The following is a 23,495-nucleotide window of genomic DNA, read 5'->3' as shown; positions in this document are numbered from 1 at the left end:
TCACCAGACTGTTGTGATAACCTCCTTACTGATGTCCCTGTCTCCACCCTCATCCCATCACTGTAGTTGTACATATTGCAGCCAGCAGTGATCCTTTCATAGTGTAAACTAGCCCATGTTCCCTCCTCGGTGCTAGGTTCATGTGTGGCTTCCATCTTACTCAAAATAAACCCTCAATCCTCATCATAGCCTCCTTCTGTTACCTCTCTAAATCTCTCTATAATCCCATCTCCATATTATGCTTGATAATATGAAATTTATATTTGGTCTTTGTCCCAATATCTGGCACAGAGTTCTTAATTTGGAATTTCTTGAGTGATGAGAGCCATAAAGGTGCCTTTTATGTTAACAAGGTGACTTTTGGACTGTACCTATGGATAGGGTCTTGTCACCACAAGAACTAACCCTATGATTAGAGAGTTGGAACTTTCAATCCCACCCCTGTCAGGGCAGAGGAGCAGGGCTAGAGATTGAGTTCAATCACCAATGGCCAATAATTCAATCGACCATGCCTATGTAATGAAGCCTAAAAAATAAAATCTTAAAAGGACAGTGTTCAGATATCTTCTTGGTTGCTGAGCACGTGGAGATTTGGGGAAACTGGCATCCTTGGAGAAGGCGTGGAAGCTCTGTACCCTTTACGCATACCTTGTCCTATACATCTTTCCCATTTGGCTATTCCCGAATTATATTCTTTTACAATAAATCATTGATCTAATAAGTAAAGTGTCTTTCTGAGTTCTGTGAGCCTCTAGCAAATTAACTGAACCCAAGGAGGGTGTTGTTGGAACCTCCAATCTGTAGCTGGTCGATCAGTAGCCTAAGTGACAACCTGGACTCACAATTGGCATCTGAATTGGGGGAAGCAGTCTTGTAGGACTGAACTCTTAACGTGTGGAATCTGATGCTATCTCCAGGTAGTTGGTGTAAGAGTTGAGACATCCAGCTGGTGCCACAGAACTGCCTAGCGTGGACCCACGTACCTCAGTGGAATCAGGTGCAGAACCCCCACCTACCTACCCTTTCCCCATTCACTCACTCCCCTCACTCAGCCCACAGGTCTCTTGGCTCTTTTGGGATCATTCGAGCTCTCCTGTTGCAGGACATTTTCACTAACTCCTCCTTCTATCTGGGACTCTTCCTAGGTATCTTCATGGCTGACTCCCTCACTTTGTCAAGGTGCCTTCTTGGATGTTATGTTATCAGAAAACCCTTCCATGACTGCCCCCACCTCCTTCTCATCATCCCCTATCTCCTTACCCTGAATATTTTTGTTTGTGTCATTCATACAGCTGTTTTTTATTAGGTGTCTTACTCCCCAGTCTCCATCAGATGTAAGCTCCGTAGGAGCAGGGGCCTAATTTGTTATGCACTGCTGTATTTCTAGGTTTTAATACAGTGCCTGGCACTGTATCATAGTAGCCCTTACTGTAGTAGTAAATAATTATTTGTTAAATGAATCCTACCCACTCAGGGACATAGGACATATCCTTTGTCTTTTTCTAGTTGAGTGACTTTCTCAATATGCTCACCAATATTAGCAGTTACAATTTTCCTCCTGCCAGTTAGCCAGATTTTATTTTACATTTAAGCATTAATAAAGTTAACATTTTTGTGGGTTATTACCTATTTGTATTGTTTCTCTTTTGAATTTTTATTTCCATTGTTAGCCCATTTTTAAAATTGAGGTACGGGATTTTTCTTATTGATTTCTAAGGGCTCTTAATATTGATATATTAAGCACTGGTAATTTTCCTCCCAGTCATTTAAGAAGGAATTGAAGGAGCTGGACAGATGGAGAAGAGGATGGAAAGGGGGAAGGGACCCAAACCTAAGGGGACATCCTTGCATTTACCTCCTTCTTGAGTCCCAACCTCATATTTCTAACTTTCTACTGCATATTCTACTGCTACCCTAAACCCTGCATGGCTAAAACTCAGTGTATCATCGCGTCCCCCAAGTGATGTCTTCCTGTTGACTTTTCTATTCATATTCACAGTACTGCTCTTCTCTCTGCTTCTTGGGTTAGAAACCTCTTGGTCCTGTTTCTCAGTCTCTCTTTTTCCCTTTCCCGTTCTTAGTTTAGACTTTCAGCACTTTTGCACTCCAGTGTCCCACGGTGGGTTCGCTTTCTCTGTAATCTCCTCCCTCTCGTCTATCTTGCATGCTTCCACAACATTAATCGTTCTGAAGCCTGACTCTTATTATGCCATTTCTCTGCTAACAGCCCTTTAACATATCCCCATTATATAATTAATACCTTACAGTGGCATCAGATGTCTCCTGAGACCACAAATCACCCACATTTCTGTTTATCTCACTTCCTAACTTGTTGGTACTATCCACCGTCTTTGACCATCGCCGCACTGCCTGCCTCTGGGCCTTTAAGTCATGCTGTTCCCTGTCTCAGAAATGCTTGTTCTCCCATACTTGCCCATCAAAGCCCTTCTCATCCTCCAAGGCTCAGATGAAATGCTATTTCTTTCTTGAAGTCTTCTCTGGTCATGCAGTCCAGAAGGGATCTCTTTCTCTTTCAAACTTTCATGATACTCATGATTTGTCTCTTATAGGCAGTTGTTTTATTGACTTGCTATTTTTGCCTGTGTTTTATTTACTCTCATGGATTATAAACCCCTTGACAGCAAGGATTTTTGTCTTGTTTATCTATCTTCTTACTATAGCATCTAGCACCAGGCCTTGCACATAGCAAGTGCTCAGAAACTCAGTTCAATAAATTAAGGAAGTTTGAACAGCTCAGAAACCGTATTATAACCCTACATAAAAGACTAATTGAAGATCATTTTCAAAACCCTTTTCCACATTAGCCAGATTGTGGTTTGACAAAACTGGATTTTGTTTCTTTGTATCTGGTTATTTACAGATCAGATAGAACTGGGATAGAATTGTCACACTGGAAAGGATTGCCTCTTGTTTTTCTCTACCTCCTTACCTGTTTTCAGTTGCAGTCAGACTTTGTTCTCTCCATCTTCTAAATGTATTTACCAAACCTGTCTACCCTTCTCTAGAGAGTAGTTCTCAAACTTGGTTACACATCAGAAAGCATCTGGGGAGCTTTTTAATTCCTGAAGCTCAGGCCTCACCCAGACCAAAGGAAACCAATCTCTGAGGGAGGATGCAAGCATAAGGATTTGTTTTTATAACTTGCCAGGTGACCCCAATGTACAGACAAGGTTGAGGACCCTCTGAGAAGGACTGTTCTCAGACCCTCATGTGTATCAGAATCACCCGGCAAACATGCTAAAAAATGGGCCCAGACCCTAACCTTCTTCAGTGAGCTAGTCCTTTGTTCCTTTATGAGCTCCCCAGGCTATTCTAATCCACACCACCATTTGAGAACCCCCTCTAGCTAAACCTCTCCCGGGTAATATCATAAAACCCAAGTTAAAATTCATGGTTTTATTCACAACGTCCTAGAAAATGATGTTTATTGATAGGAATTTCATAAAGCCTCTTTGGGGAACACATCAGCTTACATGTTGAAAATATGTTTACAGATGATGCTGTCTTCACGATGGCATCTCCTAAATGTCAGAAGGACATTTATTCATAGATTTAACTTTTAATGCAAATGAAGTTTTTTTTTTTGAATATGATGACAACTATTATTTTCTGTAAAAAAAAAAAAAAGGAGAACATGAGATGTCTAATGTACACCTGCGGGATAAATCCACTACTCCTCTATCTGCATATCCTTGAGTGTCTCTGGAGTAGATGAGAAATAATTCTGTAATGTTGAAGGCTATTTCTGTTAGAGCTTAAGGTGGGATACTGTACAGAGAATTGGTTTCCTTTGTTCATGGATAAAAATAGACTCAAAGGACTGTCATTAACACTGGGAAAATGTTGTATGAGATTGAGACTATTGTTACCTATATTGTCCATCTGAATGCTTCCAATGCATAGAAAATCGAACTCCTGTCTTTTTTTTCTGGACAGATATTGTGGAACTGTTCATTTTTCACATTGTTGGTTACTATTCATCTCTGCTCAGATTCATCAGGCACGCTGCATTTCTCCCTTCCTTTGAAATATTTTCATTTTGGGTTAGATGCTCTTTAAAGTCTCCTCTGGTTCAAAAAGTCTATGATTCTGACCCATTGGCTTCTCAACTTGAAATAATCAGGCTTTTGTCTCCAAACATGGCACTCCTAGCAGGAATAACTCAGCATAGGATGAGTATGTCTGCTTTACTTTTGATTCTTCCATTTATTTTCCCAAAAGGGCTTTGCATTTTGAAAGGTTTCATAGCAACTGAGTACCTAGACCATTATCATTGATATGGAGTAGGTGTAGAGCTTCTAGAAATGTATGTATAGTATACATTGATTTTATTTAACAAGTAAATCAAGCATTTCAAGCTTTTCAAGCCTTTGTGAAAATTTTAAAGGCTGACAGAAAGGAAATGGATATTGTTAGTACAAATGACATACAGCTCTCTAAATGTGTTTTGTTTTTACTTTATTCTCTATTTGTGGTTACTGCTCAGGAAATTTTGTACTTCTTAGTGAAGTAAGGAAAGACTGCATTTTCTTCTATATGAAGACATTAACTTTATGGAGTTACTACATCAGATATACTAGCATATCTCAGGATTCGTTTAAAATGGAAGACAGCAGAGAGGTTCAATTGAGTAAAATATTCCTTTTGTCTGATAACTGAAAAAATCTGCAATTTGAAATGTGTTTATAACTTTTTGCCTGTGGCATTCTTTTGTGTTATTGCCATTTTTTAACACCTGGTGTGATACATGTCTATTTACTTTTCCTTCTGATAACACTTATTCTTCTTCACTTCTTTCCTGAGAAGATAGAAGTGCTGTTTTATAAAAGTACAATTGTGTGGGTTGTAAGTATTCTTGTTAGGCAGCAGAGGGCACTATGGGGCAGAGATTTCACCTGAAAAGGAAAGGTTTCTGAAAGATACTGGGCAAGTGTTCTGGCTTCTGTTGATTGGCAGCTGTCTTGAATTATCCAATGACATGGTCCAAGTTCCAGTTTCATTGAAAGGATCTACAAATGTATATGTAGAAGGGGAAAATAGGCAAATAACGAAAATGAGATTTTTCATGTCCTTCAGATAAATAGTTCTTTTCAGAAGAGGGCCAGTATCAAGAAAAAGATTCTTTTTAAAAATTGAGTTATAAGTCCCATATCATAAAATTTATCCTTTTGAGATGCACAGTTTAGTGAGTTTAAGCATATTCACAATGTTGTATGACCATCACGCCTACTTAATTCCAGAACGTTTCATTACTCCAAAAAGAAATCCTGTACCCTAAAGTAGCTACTCTCCATTCCTTTCTCTCCTAGTCCCTGGCAACTACAAATCTACTTTCTGTCTCTATGGACTTGCCTATTCTGGACAATTCATATAAATAAAATGGTACAATATATGGCCTTTGTGTCAAGCTTCTTTCCCTTACTATAAACTTTTCAAGCCTCATCCATGTTGTAGCATGCATCAATACTTCATTCCATTTTACGACTAAAAAAGTTCCATTGTATTAATATACCACATTTTGTTTATCCAGTCATCAGCTGATGGACATTTGTGTTTTTTTCATGTTTTGGCCATAATGAATAATGCTACTGGGAACGTTTGTGTACAACGATTTTGTGTGAACATACCTTTTATTTCTCTTGGGTGTATACCTAAGAGTGGAATTTCTGGGTCCTATAGTAACTATGTTTAACTCTTGAGTAGCTGCCAAATGGTTTTCTATAGCAGCTGTACCATTTTATATTCTAGTAGCGTATGAAGGTTCCAATTTCTCCACTTCTTCACCAAAACTCGTTATTGTCTGTCTTTTTGATTATAGCTATTCTAGTGGGTGTGAAGTGGCAGTTCATTGTGGTTTTGATTTGCATTTCTAAGAAATAGAGGCTTTTAAACATTTAGGATTCATGCATTTATTTCAAAACTACAGTCTACCTTGCTGTATCATTCTAAACAAACCACCCTTCCATCTTTTGGGTAGTCTATTGGGCTATAGTGGAATGAATTTTAATAGTGTTTTCCTTGGTCTCTCCCCCTCCCCACTTTCCTCCTTCTCTTTTTCTCTCTCCCTCCCTCCTTCCCTTCTTTTCCTTCCTTTCTTCTGACCAGATGCTGACAAAGCTGCTTTCCTCATGGGCGTTAACTCCTCTGAGGTGGTGAAGGGCTTGATCCATCCTAGAATCAAAGTTGGTAATGAATATGTTACTAGAGGCTAAATTTAGAACAGGTAAGGTATTTCCAGAGCATTACGATTCTATGATCTTGTAGTAATTGTATACATTTCATGTTTGTGTATTTTTCAACTTCTGATGATGTCTGCAACAAGAACTTCTATAAAAAAGTGACTTTGGTAAGTATTCCTAATGTTTTCATCTGTGATGCACACCACAGTAAATGCTCTTGTGTTGAGTCTTTCTAGTCTGAAATACACCATTTTGACAGCTTTCCCTTAGGTAACAAGTCTCTTTGCAGATGCAGACAAGTCCTTTACTTGTTGTGATCAACATCTTTGTTGTCCAGCTAAGAAGTTTTTAAAGCTGTTGGTTTCTGACATGAATAAAATTGGCAAATTGACATCTATCACCTATTTGGAATATTGACTTCTTAGGCAATCAGACACATTCATTAAGAGTTTCAGAACATATGCTGAAGTTAGCATTTGATTTGAAGAGAGGGGAAAAATGAGACTAGAAGTGAGAGATGGAAGGTCATATACGTTTTATTCAGTATTCAGGAGAATGTTTTAACTATAGAATAACAAGTGCTCTGAGGACTGCTGATCCTGAGGCTTTGCAATAAACAGTCCCAGAGCTGCCAGGTAATGAGACCATCTAAGTATGCTAGTGCATTTCAAAATAATAATTTACATCTGTTATGTGTTAGTCAGTATGAGGTAGGCCATGCTGCAGTAATACACACACAGTAAAATCTCAGTGACAATAAAGTAGGCATTTATTTCTTACTCATACCAAGTCCAATACAGATTGGACCACCTTCTTCAATTTTGTACTTAGGCCATCTGGAATGCAAGGCCTCCCATGTTGCTGCACAGGGGAAAAGATGATTTGTGAAGAAAATACACCCACTTTAAATGCTTGGGGGTAGAAGTGATATCACCTTTACTAATATTCTATTGGTGAGAATTAGTCGAATTCTCTCCTTAGCTACAGAGGGGCTCAGAAATGTAGTCTTTCTGGAAAGAAGAAGTGGTTTGATCACATATAATATATATAAAGCATTCATATTATCTCCTTCCATTCCTACAACAATACTCAGAGTTAAATAGGGCAGGGATACTTAACTTATGTTTTTTCCAGTTGAGGAAACCAAGGCTTAGGGAACATAAATAACATTCCAAAGGACATACAGCTAGTATTCAGGTGACGCTTAGACTGTCTTACTCTGTATACATCTTAAATCTGAAAATGAGATAGACAAATGTGGAAATTTCTGATAGAAGACAGTTATTTTGACTACAATAAACTCTCTTTCTTTTGGTTTATTAAGGCATCTGGTGTGACTATGTTATTTAAAACAGTTCAACAACTAATCAAAATCAATTTCCTAGTTCAGCTTACTCTATAAATCAATAATTCTTCCTCTACCGTAATACCAATTCTATGGGAATAATTTGCTTACATTTTTGTCCTCTGTGGTAATCAGAGTTCCTTGAGGCCATGGACTGTGTCTAATTCATCTTAATACCTCAGCATCTAGCACAGTGCCCTGCAAGCAGTAGGTGCTCCATAAATGGTTGGGTTTCTTTTTTTTTTGCATCTTTATTGGAGTATAATTGCTTTACAATGTTGTGTTAGTTTCTGCTGTATAACAAAGTGAATCAGCTATATGTATACATATATCTCCATATCCCCTCCCTCTTACACCTCTCTCACACCCTCTCTATCCCACCCTTCTAGGTGGTCACAAAGCACTGAGCTGATCTCCCTGTGCTATGCAGCTGCTTCCCACTAGCTATCTACTTTACATTTGGTAGTGTATATATGTCAATGCTATCCTATCACTTCGTCCCAGCTTCCCCTCCCAACCCCTGTGTCCTCAAGTCCATTCTCTGTGTCTGTGTATTTATTTCTGTCCTGCTCCTAGGTTCATCGGAACCATTTATTTTTTTAGATTCCATATATATGTGTTAGCATACGGTATTTGTTTTTCTCTTTCTGACTTACTTCACTATGTATGACAGATTCTAGATCCATCCACCTGACTGCAAATAATGCAATTTTGTTTCTTTTTATGGCTGAGTAATATTCCATTGTATATATGTACCACATCTTCTTTATCCATTCATCTGTCGATGGACACTTAGGTTGCTTCCATGCCCTGGCTATTGTAAATAGAGCTGCAATGAACATTGGGGTACATGACTCTTTTTGTATTTTGGTTTTCTCAGGGTATATGCCCAGTAGTGGGATTGCTGGGTAATATGGTAATTCTATTTTTAGTTTTTTAAGGAACCTCCACACTGTTCTCCATAGCGGTTGTATCAATTTACATTCCCACCAACAGTGCAGGAAGGTTCTCTTTTCTCCACACCCTCTCCAGCATTTATTGTTTGTAGATTTTTTGATGATGGCCATTCAGACCGGTGTGAGGTGATACCTCGTTGTAGTTTTGACTTGCATTTCTCTAATGATCAGTGATATTGAGCATCCTTTCATGTGTTTCTTGGCAGTCTGTATATCTTTTTGGAGAAATGTCTATTTAGCTTTTCTGCCCATTTTTGGATTAAGTTGTTTGTTTTTTTTGATATTGAGCTGCATGAGTTGCTTGTATATTTTGGAGATTAATTGTTTGTCAGTTGCTTCATTTGCAAATATTTTCTCCCATTCTGAGGGTGGTCGTTTTGTCTTGTTTATGGTTTCCTTTGCTGTGCAAAAGCTTTTAAGTTTCATTAGGTCCCATTTGTTTATTTATTTTTTTATTTCCATTTCTTTAGGAGATGGGTCAAAAAGGATCTTGCTGTGATTTATGTCATAGAGTGTTCTGCTCTGTTGTCCTCTAAGAGTTTTATAGTGTCTGACCTTACATTTAGGTCTTTAATCCATTTTGAGTTTATTTTTGTATTTGGTGTTAGGGAGTGTTCTAACTTCATTCTTTTCCATGTAGCTGTCCAGTTTTCCCAGCACCACTTATTGAAGAGGATGTCTTTTTTCCATTCTATATTCTTGCCTCCTTTATCAAAGGTAAGGTGACCATATGTGTGTGAGTTTATCTCTGGGCTTTCTATCCTGTTCCATTGATCTATATGTCTGTTTTTGTGCCAGTACCATACTGTTTTGATTACTGTAGCTTTGTAGTAGAGTCTGAAGTCATGGAGCCTGATTCTTCCAGTTGCACTTTTCTTTCTCAAGATTGCTTTAGCTATACACGTCTTTTGTGTTTCCATACAAATTGTAAAAAAAATTTTTCTAGTTCTGTGAAAAATGTCATTGTAGTTTGATAGGGATTGCATTGAATATGTAGACTGCTTTGAGTAATATAGTCATTTTCACAGTGTTGATTCTTCCAATCCAGAAACATGGTATATCTCTCCATTTGTTTGTATTGTCTTTGATTTCTTTCATCAGTGCCTTATAGTTTTCTGCATACAGGTTTTTTGCCTCCCTAGGCAGGTTTATTCCTAAGTATTTTATTCTTTTCTGTTGCAATGGTAAATGGGAGTGTTTACTTAATTCCTCTTTCAGATTTTTCATTGTTAGTGTATAGACATGCGAGAAATTTCTGTGCATTAATTTTGTATCCCGCTATTTTACCAAATTCATTGATTAGCTCTAGTAGTTTTGTGGTAGCATCTTTAGGATTCTTTATGTATAGTATCAAGTCATCTGCAAACAGTGACAGTTTTACTTCTTTTCCAGTTTGGATTCCTTTTATTTCTTTTTCTTCTCTGATTGCTGTGGCTAAAACTTCCAAAACTATGTTGAATAATAGTGGTGAGGGTTGGTACCCTTGTCTTGTTCCTGACCTTAGTGGAAATGGTTTCAGTTTTTCACCATTGAAAATGATGTTGGCTGTGCTTTTGTCATATATGGCATTTATTATGTTGAGGTAGGTTCCCTCTTTGCCCACTTTCTGGAGAGTTTTTATTATAAATTGGTGTTGAAATTTGTTGAAAGCTTTTTCTGCATCTATTGAGATTATCATATGGTTTTTATCCTCCAATTTGTTAATATGGTGTATCACATTGATTGATTTGTGTATATTGAAGAATCCTTGGTTTCCTGGATAAACCCCACTTGATCATGGTGTATGATCCTTTTAATGTGCTGTTGGATTTTGTTTGCTAGTATTTTGTTGAGGATTTTTGCATCTATGTTCATCAGTGATACTGGCCTGTAGTTTTCTTTTCTGTGATGTCTTTGTCTGGTTTTGTTATCGGGGAGATGGTGGCATTGTAGAATGAGTTTGGGAGTGTTCCTCCCTCTGCTATATTTTGGAAGAGTTTGAGAAGGATGGGTGTTAGCTCTTCTCTAAATGTTTGATAGAATTCGCCTCTGAAGCCATCTGGTCCTGGGCTTTTGTTTGTTAGAAGATTTTTAATCACAGTTTCAATTTTAGTGCTTGTGATTGGGCTGTATATGTTTTCTATTTCTTTCTGGTTCAGTCTCAGAAAGTTGTGCTTTTCTAAGAATCTGTCCATTTCTTCCAGGTTGTCTATTTTATTGACATATAGTTGCTCATGGTAATCTCTCATGATCCTTTGTATTTCTGCAGTGTCAGTTGTTACTTCTTTTTCATTTCTATTGATTTGAGTCTTCTCCCTTTTTTCTTGATGAGTCTAGCTAATGTTTTATCAATTTTGTTTAACTTTTCAAAGAACCAGCTTTTAGTTTTATTGATCTTTGCTATTGTTTCCTTCATATCTTTTTCATTTATTTCTGATCTGGTCTTTTTTTTTTTTTTTTTACATCTTTATTGGAGTATAATTGCTTTACAATGGTGTGTTAGTTCTGCTTTATAACAAAGTGAATCAGTTATACATATACATATGTTTCCTATGTCTCTTCCCTCTTTTTTTTTTTAACATCTTTATTGGAGTATAATTGCTTTACAATGGTGTGTTAGTTTCTGCTTCATAACAAAGTGAATCAGTTATACATATGCATATGTTCCCATATCTCTTCCTTCTTGTGTCTCCCTCCCTCCCACCCTCCCTATCCCACCCCTCTAAGTGGTCACAAAGCACCGAGCTGATCTCTCTGTACTATGCAGCTGCTTCCTACTAGCTATCTACCTTACGTTTGGTAGTGTATATATGTCCATGCCACTCGCTCACCTTGTCCCAGCTTACCCTTCTCCCTCCCTGTGTCCCCAAGTCCATTCTCTATGTCTGCATCTTTAATCCTGTCCTGCCCCTAGGTTCTTCATGACCATTTTTTTTTCTTAGATTCCATATATATGTGTTAGCATATGGTATTTCTTTTTCTTTCTGACTTCACTCTGTATGACAGACTCTGGGTCCATCCACCTCACTGCAAATAACTCAGTTTCCTTTCTTTTATGGCTGAGTAATATTCCATTGTGTATATGCGCCACATCTTCTTTATCCATTCATCTGTTGTTGGACACTTAGGTTGCTTCCAGGTCCTGGCTATTGTAAATAGAGCTGCAGTGAGCATTGTGGTACATGACTCTTTTTGAATTATGGTTTTGTCAGGGCATATGCCCCGTAGTGAGATTGCTGGGTCGTATGGTAGTTCTATTTTTAGATTTTTAAGGAACCTCCATACTGTTCTCAATAGTGACTGTATCAGTTTACATTCCCACCAACAGTGCAAGAGGGTTCCCTTTTCTCCACACCCTCTCCAGCATGTATTGTTTGTAGATTTTTTTGACGATGGCCATTCTGACTGGTGTGAGATGATTTCTCATTGTAGTTGTGATTTGCATTTCTCTAATAATTAGTGATGTTGAACATCCTTTCATGTGTTTGCTGGCCATCTGTATATCTTCTTTGGAGAAATGTCTATTTAGGTCTTCTGCCCATTTTTGGATTGTTTGTTTTTTTGATATTGAGCTGCATGAGCTGCTTGTAAATTTTGGAGATTAATCCTTTGTCAGTTGCTTCATTTGCAAATATTTTCTCCCATTCTGAGGGTTGTCTTTTGGTCTTGTTTATGGTTTCCTTTGCTGTGCAAAAGCTTTGAAGTTTCATTAGGTCCCATTTGTTTATTTTTGTTTTTATTTCCATTTCTCTAGGAGGTTCTGATCTGGTCTTTATGATTTATTTCCTCCTGCTAAATTTGGGGTTTTTTTGTTCTGCTTTGTCTAATTGCTTTCGGTGTAAGGTTAGGTTGTTCATTTGAGATGTTTCTTGTTTCTTGAGGTGGGATTGTATTGCTATAAGCTTCCCTTTAGAATTGCTTTTGCTGCATCCCATTGGTTTTGGGTCATCGTGTTTTCGTTGTCATTTGTTTCTAGGTATTTTTTGATTTCCTCTTTGATTTCTTCAGTCATCTCTTGGTTCTTTAGTAGCATGTGGTTTAGCCTCCATGTGTTTGTATTTTTTACAGATTTTTTCCTGTAATTGATATCTAGTCTTATAGCATTGTGGTCAGAAAAGGTACTTGATATGATTTCAATTTTCTTAAGTTTACCAAGGCTTGATCTGTGACGCAAGATATGATCTATCCTGGAGAATGTTCCATGTGCACTTGAGAAGAAAGTGTATTCTGTTGTTTTTGGATGGAATGTCCTATAAATATCAGTTAAGTCCATGTAGTCTAATGTGTCATTTCAAGCTTGTGTTTCCTTATTTATTTTCAGTTTGGATGATCTGTCCATTGGTGAAAGTGGGGTGTAAAGTCCCCTACTATTATTGTGTTACTGTCAATTTCCCCTTTTATGGCTGTTAGCATTTGCCTTTTATATTGAGGTGCTCCTTTTTTGGGTGCATAAATATTTACAGTTGTTTTATCTTCTTCTTGTATTGATCCCTTGATAATTATGTGGTTTTCTTCTTTGTCTCTTTTTATAGTCTTTATTTTAACGTCTGTTTTGTCTGATATGAGAACTGCTACTCCAGCTTTCTTTTGATTTCCATTTGCGTAGAATATCTTTTTCCATCCCCTCACTTTCAATCTGTGTGTGTCCCTAGGTCTGAAGTGGGTCTCTTGTAGACAGCATATATGTGGGCCTTGTTTTTGTATCCTTTCAGCCAATCTGTTTCTTTTCGTTGGAGCATTTAATCCATTTAATTTAAAGTAATTATTGATATGTATGTTCCTGTTACATTTTCTTAATTGTTTTGGGTTTGTTTTTGTAGGTCTTTTTCTTCTTTTGTTTTCCCCCATCTGTAGAAGTTCCTTTAGCATTTGTTTTAAAACTGGTTTGGTGGTGCTGAGTTCTCTTAGCTTTTGCTTGTCTGTAAAGGTTTTAATTTCTCTGTCAAATCTGAATGAGATCCTTGCTAGGTAGAGTAATCTTGGTTGTAGAGTTTTCCCTTTCATCACTTTAAATATGTCTTGCCACTCCTTTCTGGCTTGCAGAGTTTCTGCTTAAAGATCAGCTCTTAACCTTATAGGAATTCCCTTGTATGTTATTTGTTGCTTTTCCCTTCCTGATTTTAATATTTTTTCTTTGTATTTAATTTTTGATAGTTTGATTAATATGTGTTTTGGTGTGTTTCTCCTCGGGTTTATCCTGTATGGACTCTCTGTGCTTCCTGGACTTGATTGACTATTTCCTTTCCCATGTTAGGGAAGTTTTCAAGTATAATCTCTTCAAATATTTTCTCAGGCCCTTTATTTTTCTCTTCTTCTTCTGGGACCCCTATAATTCAAAAGTTGGTACATTTAATATTGTCCCAGAAATCTCTGAGACTGTCCTCAATTCTTTTCATTCTTTTCTCTTTATCTGCTCTGCGGCCGTTATTTCCAGTATTCTATCTTCCAGGTCATTGTCCATTCTTCTGCCTCAGTTATTCTGCTATTGATTCCTTCTAGAGTATTTTTAACTTCATTTATTGTGTTGTTCATCATTGTTTGTTTGCTCTTTAGTTCTTCTAGGTCCTTGTTAAACATTTATTCTATTTTCTCCATTCTATTTCCAAGATTTTGGATCATCTTTACTATCACTACTCTGAATCCTTTTTCAGGTAGACTGCCTATTTCTTCTTCATTTGTTTGGTCTGGTGGTTTTTTACCTTGCTTCTGCATCTGGTGCATATTTCTCTGTCTTTTCATTTTGTTTAACTCACTGTGTTTGCAGTCTCCTTTTTGCAGGCTGCAGGTTCGTAGTTCCTCTTATTTCTCTTGTCTGCCCCCAGTGGGTGAGGTTGTTTCAGTGGGTTGTGTAGGTTTCCTGGTGGGGGGGACTGGTTCCTGTCTTCTTTTGGGTGGGGCTGGATCTTGTCTCTTTGGTGGGCAGGGCTGCAACTGCTGTGTTTTGGGGTGTCTTTGAACTTAGTATGACTTTAGGCAGCCTGTGTGCTAATGAATGGAGCTGTGTTCCTCTCTTACTAGTTGTTTGGCATGGGTTTTCCAGCACTGGAGCTTGTTGGCCATTGGGTGGAGCTCAGTCTTAATGTTGAGATGGAGATCTCTGAGAGAGCTCTCACCAATTTATATTATGTGGAGCTGGAAGGACTCTGAAGGTCTCTGGCAGCCCAGTGTCCTGGACTCAGCTCTCCCAACTTGGAGGCTCAGGCCCAACACCCGGCCGGAGCACCATAACCCTGCCAACTGCATGGCATGGAATAAAATGAAGAAAAAAAAAGTGAACAGACAGAACCCCAAAACAAATGGTAAAAGCAAAACTAAATTGACAAAATCACACAAAAAAACATACACACACACACACACACTCACAAAAAGAGAAAGAAAAAAAGGAAGAGAGAAACCAAACCAGTAAACAAACCCACCAATGAAAACAAGCACTAAAAACTAAGCTAAGATAAACATAAAACCAAAAACGAATCAAACGCAGGAAGAAAACCCCAAGGCTACAGTTGCTCCCAAATTCCATCGCCTCAATTTTGGGACATTTGTTGTCTATTCAGGTACTCCACAGATGTAGGGTTTATCAAGCTGACTGTGGGGATTTAATCTGCTGCTCTTGAGGCTGCACAGAGAAATTTCCCTTTCTCTACTTTGTTTGCACAGCTCCTGGGGTTCAGCTTTGGTTTTGGCCCCACCTCTGCGTGTAGGCCGCTCTCAGGCATCTCTTCCCCACCCAGAGAGGAGGGTGTTAAAGCTGTGGCTGATTAGGGCTCTCTTACTCCCTCAGGCTAGTTAGAGGGAGGAGTATGGTAGTCATAATTGGAATGCGGGGCATGCCTGCAGTGGCAGAGACCGGCATGATGTTGCAACAGCCTGAGGTCCACCATGTGTTCTTCCAGGGAAGGTGGCCCTAGATCATGGGATCCTGGCAGTGGCGGGCTGCACAGGCTTCTGGAGGGGTGTGGGTAGTGACCTGTGCTTGCACACAGGATTCTTGGTGGCAGTGGCGGCAGTAATAGAGGTCTTTGCCTGCCTCTGGGGTCCAAGATGTTAGCCATTGGTCATGCCTGTCTCTGGAGCTCACTTAGGCAGTGCTCTGCCATCTGTGGGCACATGGAGCAGGAAGCCCCTCTCCTCACACACCCCAAAACAATGGTCTCTTGACTCTCCATCGGGTCCAGACTTTTTCTCGGACTCCCTCCTGGCTAGCTGTAGTGCACTAGCCCCCTTCAGGCTGTCTTCATGCAGCCAACCCCAGTCCACTCCCTAGGGTCTGACCTCTGAAGCTCAAGCCTCAGCTCCCAGCCCTCACCTGCCCCAGTGGGTGAGCAGACAACCATCTCAATCTGGTGAGTGCCGGTTGGCACTGATCCTCTGTGTGGGAATCTCTCTGCTTTGCCCTCTGCACCCCTGTTGCTGTGCTGTCTTCTGTGGCTCCAAAGCTTCCCACCCCCATCCACACCAGTGAAGGGACTTCCTAGTGTGTGGAGACTTTTCCTCCTTCACAGCTCCCTCCCAGAGGTTCAGGTCCTGTTCCTATTCTTTTATCTCTGTGTTTTCTTTTTTCTTTTGCCCTACCCAGGTATGTGGGGATTTTCTTGCCTTTCGGGAAGTCTGAGGTCTTCTGCCAGCATTCAGCAGGCGTTCTGTAGGAGTTGTTCCACATGTAGATGTATTTTTGATGTATTTGTGGGGAGGAAGGTGATCTCCACCTCTTATTCCTCTGCTGTCTTCAAGGCCTGCCTATGTTTCTTTTTTGCAGAGGTGTATGTTAGCCATTCTGTACTTCCTATGTATTCTAGACAGCTCTGGCTTGATATTTCACCAAGCTGAAAATGACTTCTGGTTTGGGAACTTGACACACCATTGAGATCAAATTGAAATCATTTTCCAGCATTACATCCCTGTACAGACTTTTCTGAGCAAGGTCCAACAGTTGCCACTCCTCCCTGCCAAAGTCTACAGTTACATCCTTGAAAGACACTGATCCCTGACTGTTCTTCACGGACATCAGAGACACCTCTTCACTCAGCCCCTGGAAGCTCCCTGTGCTCACCAGCCCCTCACCCACACTCTTTCAAGACAGTGGCCATCTAATCACAGCCATAAATGTTAAAAGAAAATATTGAGCTGACGTTGAACCATACTCAGCAGGACAAGTAGCTAAGCTATTTCTTGGTAGTGAGGTTAGAGGTGTTTGGCAGCTTCTTGCCTTTTAAGACATTCACCACCCCATGCCTGCATGACATGCTATGATTATAGAAGAGGACTTGCTCTGTGTAAAACTAATGAGCCCATAAGAGGACTGAAATCAAACCTTTGTCTCTTTAATATTGTGTTCTCAGGGACTGAGTTACTACCCCAGCCTCTACTATAATGGAATCAGTGAAGCAAGCTAATACATTATTATTCAACAGTAAAAGAAAAGAAACCCTCATCCTCCATCCTCTCCCTCCCTCCCCCACTCTCCCTCTTGCTCATGCACTCTCTCTATTTCTCTCTCTCTCTTCTTCCATCTCCTGGAGACAAAGTAAGAAAGCACACTGTAAGGCTTTTCTTTTCTTAGGAATTGTACTGACTTTATAGAGACAATTGTCACGGCTAAGAATAGAGATGTATATGCTGTTGATGACAATTGCAAAAGATGGCAAAAATTCTTGCAGTGTTAACATGCTATACAAAATTTAGTTCTAGCTCTAATGCTAACTAACTCTTGGACTTTGGTCAAATACTCCATCTCTCTGAGCACCCATGAAGAAGTTAAATTCTTCTGTGTGTCTTAGTGGTGGGGTGATTGGCATCTAAAGGGGATAATTCTTCGTGTATGAGCATGTCCACACATTGTAGGAGGCTTTGCATTCCTGCTCCAAGGTGCTAAATACCACTAATACTCTCAGTCACTATAACAATGGAAAAATGCCCACCCTGTTTCCAAATGCCCCCCACCCTTAGGGGGAGGCACCATCCCGAGTTGAGAGACACTATACGTGATTATCAGGAAGTAGGGTTCTTCAGGCCTAGTATTTTATGATTCCAGGAGAGTTCTAACTGTGCTGATCAGAAATAAGTTATTTTACTTTAAAAAGATTAATAATGATCAAACAATAATAATAATAAGTAGCCATTGAATGCTCACTATGGGTGCTATGCTATGTGCTTTGTATGGATAGCTTATTTAATCTAACAGCAAGCCTCCAAAGTCGATCTTATTTACATTTCCATTTTATAGTTAAAGACAGTGAACCTTAGAACGATTAACTGCTCAAGGGAACGTGGGTAATAAATACTGGATTGAGGGTGAGGAAGTGATAAAAGTGGAAAAGGGATGGGAAAGGGGGAACTAATATTTATTGGATGCTAAGTGTCAAATGTTGTGCTATGTATACTTACATCCACTGTCTCATTGAACCTCCCCCAACAACCATGAGACAAGAATATTTTAATATTGTTATTTTACAGATGAGAAAATGAGGGATCAAGGTGGTTAAAAATATGGCTACTTGACTCCACTTCTTTTCAGTTTTGTTTTTTTCTGTCATATACTCTCAACCCCCAAGTAATCAAAGTCTTCTGTGAGGTTATTTTGAAAAGAGCTCAGACATAGGTCCATTTAGTCCCTGAAAAGTGGGCATGTAGATTTTCCTGCCTCTGTCGTCCTTCATTGGACAGAAAGTGATGAAAATGATTAATTTGTGAGCAGTATATTGGATTATCAGTTTTATTAATTGATTCAGCACACATCATACCATCCATTTCTTCCTCTGCTACAACTTCAGGCTTTCTTCCTGTTTCTTTGCTACTCCCCACCGATGGCCAGTTTCTCTCCCACTCCTACTTCTCAAGTATTTAGGGAATTAAAAGGGAGTGAGCAAGTTAGTCATGTTCTTTTTAACTTTCAAAGTGACTGCTATAGACAGAGAGTGATTCCTCGGTGCTCTGGAGGATAAAAATCATTCCTGGTGCTTTATTTGTGCGGGTGTGCTCTTGACGCCAATAATAAAAAACTGTGATGCCATCGGTTTAAGGATTACTGTGGAAATGACTCAAGATAACTGATCAGGCAGTGAGTGACTCATAACTAAATCACTACCAGACACAAACTGCCTCCTTCTGTGTTCACTCTCCTGGGCAGCTAAAGGATGGATGCAATAGGCCTATTTTAAATGTTAAGTCGTTGGAGCACATTCTGCTTCCAGGCTTGGAGACTGTCCGGCTGAAAATCACTCCTACTTGGAGTCTATCAGAAACCTGCTACTACAGCAGTGCCTTTGCATCACGGCAACAGGATCTGCATCTGTACAGCAGCAGCAGGCACAGAGGTTGGAGCTCTCCCTAGTAGGTTACGAGAGAGCTTTTGCCACACACCTCCAGGGAGGGGAAATGCAGCCTGAGTTTTATAGTAGGAGAATCTGAGTCAGAATGATGCACTAAATTGCCATTCTCCCTGCACAGAGTTGAGAACGGCCCTGGGAATTAATATAATAAAGAAGGTGGAAGCTGAGGCTGGAAAGAATCTTTAAGAGCATAATTCAGGTGAAGAGACTGCAGCCCAGGGAGGTTAGGTCACTTGCCAAAGGTTATACAATTTATTAGCAACAGCAGCAGAAGGACGAGGGCTGGGGATTCGAGATTCCTAACATACTCTACCAGTATTTTTCAAACTTTATGGCGTGTAGGAGTCAGAGGGGATTGTGTTAGAGTAAAAATCCTGGTTTATAGGTCTGGGATGGGGGGAGACCCTCAAGATGGTGGAGGATTAAGACGTGGAGATCACCTTCCTCTCCAAAATTACATCAGAAATACATCTACATGTGGAACAACTCCTACAGAACACCTAATGAACGCTGGCAGAAGACATCAGACTTTCCAAAAGCCATGTGGCTGACAGGGTCTTGGTTCCCCAGCTGGGTGTCAGGCCTGTGCCTTTGAGGTGGGAGAGCTGAGTTCAGGACATCGGTCCACCAGAGACCTCTCAGCTCCATGTAATATCAAATGGCGAAAGCTCTCCCAGAGATCTCCATCTCAACACTAAGACCTAGCTCCACTCAACAACCAGCAAGCTACAGTGCTGGACACCCTAAGCAAAACAACGAGAAAGACAGGAACACAACCCCACCCCTTAGGAGAGAGGCTGCCTAAAATCATAGTAAGGTCACAGCTACCCTGAAACACACAGCCAGACGTGGTGCTGCCCACCAGAAAGACAAAATCTAGCCTCATCCACCAGAAGACAGGCACTAGTCCCCTCGACCAGGAAGCCTACACAACCCACTGAACAAACCTTAGCCACTGGGGGCAGACACCAAAAACAACTGGAACTATGAAACTGCAGCCTGTGAAAAGGAGACTGCAAACACAGTAAGTTAAGCAAAATGAGAAGACAGAGAAACACACAGGAGATAAAGGAGCAAGGTAAAAACCCACCAGACCAAACAAATGAAGAGAAAATAGGCAGTCTATCTGAAAAAGAATTCAGAGTAGTGATAGTAAAGATGATCCAAAATCTTGGAAATAGAATGGAGAAAAAACAAGAAACGTTTAACAAGGACTTAGAAGAACTAAAGAGCAAACAAACAATGATGAACATTACTGAATAAATGAAGTTAAAAATTCTCTAGAAAGAATCAATAGCAGAATAACCGAGGCAGAAGAATGGATAAGTGACCAGGAAGATAAAATAGTGGAAATAATTACCATAGAGCAGAATAAAGAAAAGGGAATGAAAAGAATTGAGGACAGTCTTGGACACCACTGCAACAACATTAAACACACCAACATTCGAATTATAGGGGTGCCAGAAGAAGAAGGGAAAAAGAAATGTACTAAGAAAATGTTTGAAGAGATTACAGTTGAAAACTTCCCTAATATGGGAAAGGAAATAGTCAATCAAGTCCAGGAAGTGCAGAGAGTCCCATACAGGAGAAATCCAAGGAGAAACATGTCAAGACACATATTAATCAAACTACTGAAAATTAAATACAAAGAAAAAATATTAAAAGCAGCAAGGGAAAACAACAAATAACATACAAGGGAATCCCCATAAGGTTAACAGCTGATTTTAGAGCAGAAACTCTGCAAACCAAAAGGGAGTGGCAAGACATATTTAAAGTGGTGAAAGGGAAAAACCTATAACCAAGATTACTCTACCCAGCAAGGATCTCATTCAGATTTGATGGAGAAATTAAAACCTTTATAGACAAGCAAAAGCTAAGAGAATTCAGCACCACCAAAGCAGCTTTACAACAAATTCTAAAAGAACTTCTCTAGGCAGGAAACACAAGAGAAGGAAAAGACCTACAATAACAAACTCAAAACAATTAAGAAAATGGTAATAGGAACATACATATCGATAATTACCTTAAATGTAAATAGATTAAATGCTTCCACCAAAAGACATAGACTAGCTGAATGGATACAAAAACAAGATCCGAACATAGGCTGTCTACACAAGACCCAATTCAGACCTAGGGACACATACAGACCAAAAGTGAGGGGATGGAAAAAGATATTCCATGCAAATGGAAATCAAAAGAAAGCTGGAGTAGCAATTCTCATATAAGACAAAATAGACTTTAACACAAAGACTATTACAAGAGACAAAGAAGGACACTAAATAATGATCAAGGGACCAATTGGAGAAGAAGATATAACAATTGTAAATATTTATGAACCCAAAATAGGAGCACCTCAATACATAAGGCAAATGCGAACAGCCATAAAAGGGGAAAACGACAGTAACACAATCATAGTAGGGGACTTTAACACCCCACTTTCACCAATGGACAGATCATCCGAAATGAAAATAAATAAGGAAACACAAGCTTTAAATTACACATTAAACAAGATGGACTTAATTGATAATTATAGGGAATTCCATCCAAAAACAACAGAATACACTTTCTTCTCAAGTGCTCATGGAACATTCTCCAGGATAGACCATATCTTGGGTCACAAATCAAGCCTTGGTAAACTTAGGAAAATTGAAATCATATCAAGTATGTTTTCCGACCACAACACTATGAGACCAGATATCAATTACAGGAAAAAATCGGTAAAAAATACAAACACATGGAAGCTAAACAATACACTACTTAATAACCAAGGGATCACTGAAGAAATCAAAGAGGAAATAAAATAATACCTAAAAACAAATGACAATGAAATCATGTCGATCCAAAACCTGTGGGATGCAGCAAATGCAGTTCTAAGAGGGAAGTTTATTGCAATGCAGTCCTACCTTAAGCAACATGAGGCATCTTAAATAAACAACCTAAACTTACACCTAAAGCAATTAGAGAAAGAAGAACAAAAAAAAGTTAGCACAAGGAAAGAAATCATAAAGATCAGATCAGAAATAAATGAAAAAGAAAAGAAGAAAACAATAGCAAATATCAATAAAACTAAAAGCTGTTTCTTTGAGAAGATAAACAAAATTGATAAAACATTAGCCAGACTCATCAAGAAAAAAAGGGAGAAGGCTCAAATCACTAGAATGAGAAATGAAAAACGAGAAGCATTAACTGACACTGCAGAAATACAAAGGATCATGAGACATTACTACAAGCAACTCTATGCCAATAAAATGGACAACCTGCAGAAACGGAAAAATTCATAGAAAAGCACAACATTCAAGATTGAACCAGGAAAAAATAGAAAATATAAACACACCAATCACAAGAACTGAAATTGAGACTGTGATTAAAAATCTTCCAACAAACAAAAGCCCAGAGCCACGTGGCTTCACAGGCGAATTCTATCAAACGTTTAGAGAAGAGCTAACACCTATCCTTCTCAAACTCTTCCAAAATATAGCAGAGGGAGGAACACTCCCAAATTCCTTCTACGAGTCCACCATCACCTTGATACCAAAACCAGACAAGGATGTCACAAAGAAAGAGAACGACAGGCCAATATCACTGATGAATATAGATGCAAAAATCTTCAACAAAACACTAGCAAACAGAATCCAACAGCACATTAAAAGGATCATACACCATGATCAAGTGTGGTTTATCCCAGGAATGCAAGGATTCTTCAATATATGCAAATCAATCAGTGTGATAAACCACATTAAAAAATTGAAGAAGAAAAACCATATGATCATCTCAATAGATGCAGAAAAAGCCGTCAACAATCTTCAACACCCATTTATGATAAAAATCCTCCAGAAAGTAGGCAAAGAGGGAACTTAACTTACCTCAACATAATAAATGCCATATGTGACAAACCCACAGCCAACATCGTTCACAATGGTGAAAAACTGAAACCATTTCCTCTGAAATCAGCAACAAGAAAAGGTTGTCCATTCTCACCGCTATCATTCAACATTGTTTTGGAAGCTTTAGCCACAGCAATCAGAGAAGAAGAAGAAATAAAAGGAATCCAAATTGGAAAAGAAGAAGTAAAGCTGCCACTGCTTGCAGATGACATGATACTATACATAGAGAATCCTAAAGATGCTACCAGAAAACTACTAGAGCTAATCAATGAATTTGGTAAAGTAGCAGGATACAAAATTAATGCACAGAAATTCTTGCATTCCTATACACTAATGATGAAAAATCTGAAAGAGAAATTAAGGAAACACTCCCATTTACCACTGCAAAAGAAAGAATAAAATACCTAGGAATAAACCTACCTAAGGAGAAAAAGACCTGTATGCAGAAAACATTAAGACACTGATGAAAGAAATTAAAGATGACACAAACAGATGGAGAGGAATACCATGTTCTTGGATTGGGAGAATCAACATTGTGAAAATGACTATACTACCCAAAGCAAACTACAGATTCAAGCAATTCCTGTCAAACTACCAATGGCATTTTTCACAGAACTATACATACAAAAAAATTTCACAGTTTGTATGGAAACACAAAAGACCCTGAATAGCCAAAGCAATCTTGAGAAAGAAAAACAGACCTGGAGGAATCAGGCTCCCTGACTTCAGACTATACTACAAAGCTATAGTAATCAAGACAATATGGTACTGGCACAAAAACACAAATATAGAGCAATGGAACA

General features: G+C 39.0%; 1 protein-coding gene across 1 annotated transcript in view; it reads left to right on the top strand.

Moving 5' to 3' along the window:
* Positions 1 to 23,495, top strand: part of LOC111186627 (myosin-15) — a 102,961-nt gene that overhangs the window by 34,909 nt on the left and 44,557 nt on the right. The window contains exon 10 of the mRNA XM_089909890.1: positions 18,671 to 18,793. Coding sequence (XP_089766016.1) covers positions 18,671 to 18,793 — 123 coding nt within the window. The remainder of the gene's footprint in view (positions 1 to 18,670; positions 18,794 to 23,495) is intronic.

The sequence above is a fragment of the Delphinapterus leucas genome, chromosome 4, assembly GCF_059928025.1.
Source record: "Delphinapterus leucas isolate spDelLeu-1000000601 "Yukka" chromosome 4, BTC_Dleu_Yukka2, whole genome shotgun sequence".
NCBI classification, from domain to species: domain Eukaryota; kingdom Metazoa; phylum Chordata; class Mammalia; order Artiodactyla; family Monodontidae; genus Delphinapterus; species Delphinapterus leucas.
This window is presented reverse-complemented; position numbering and strand designations above follow the sequence as displayed.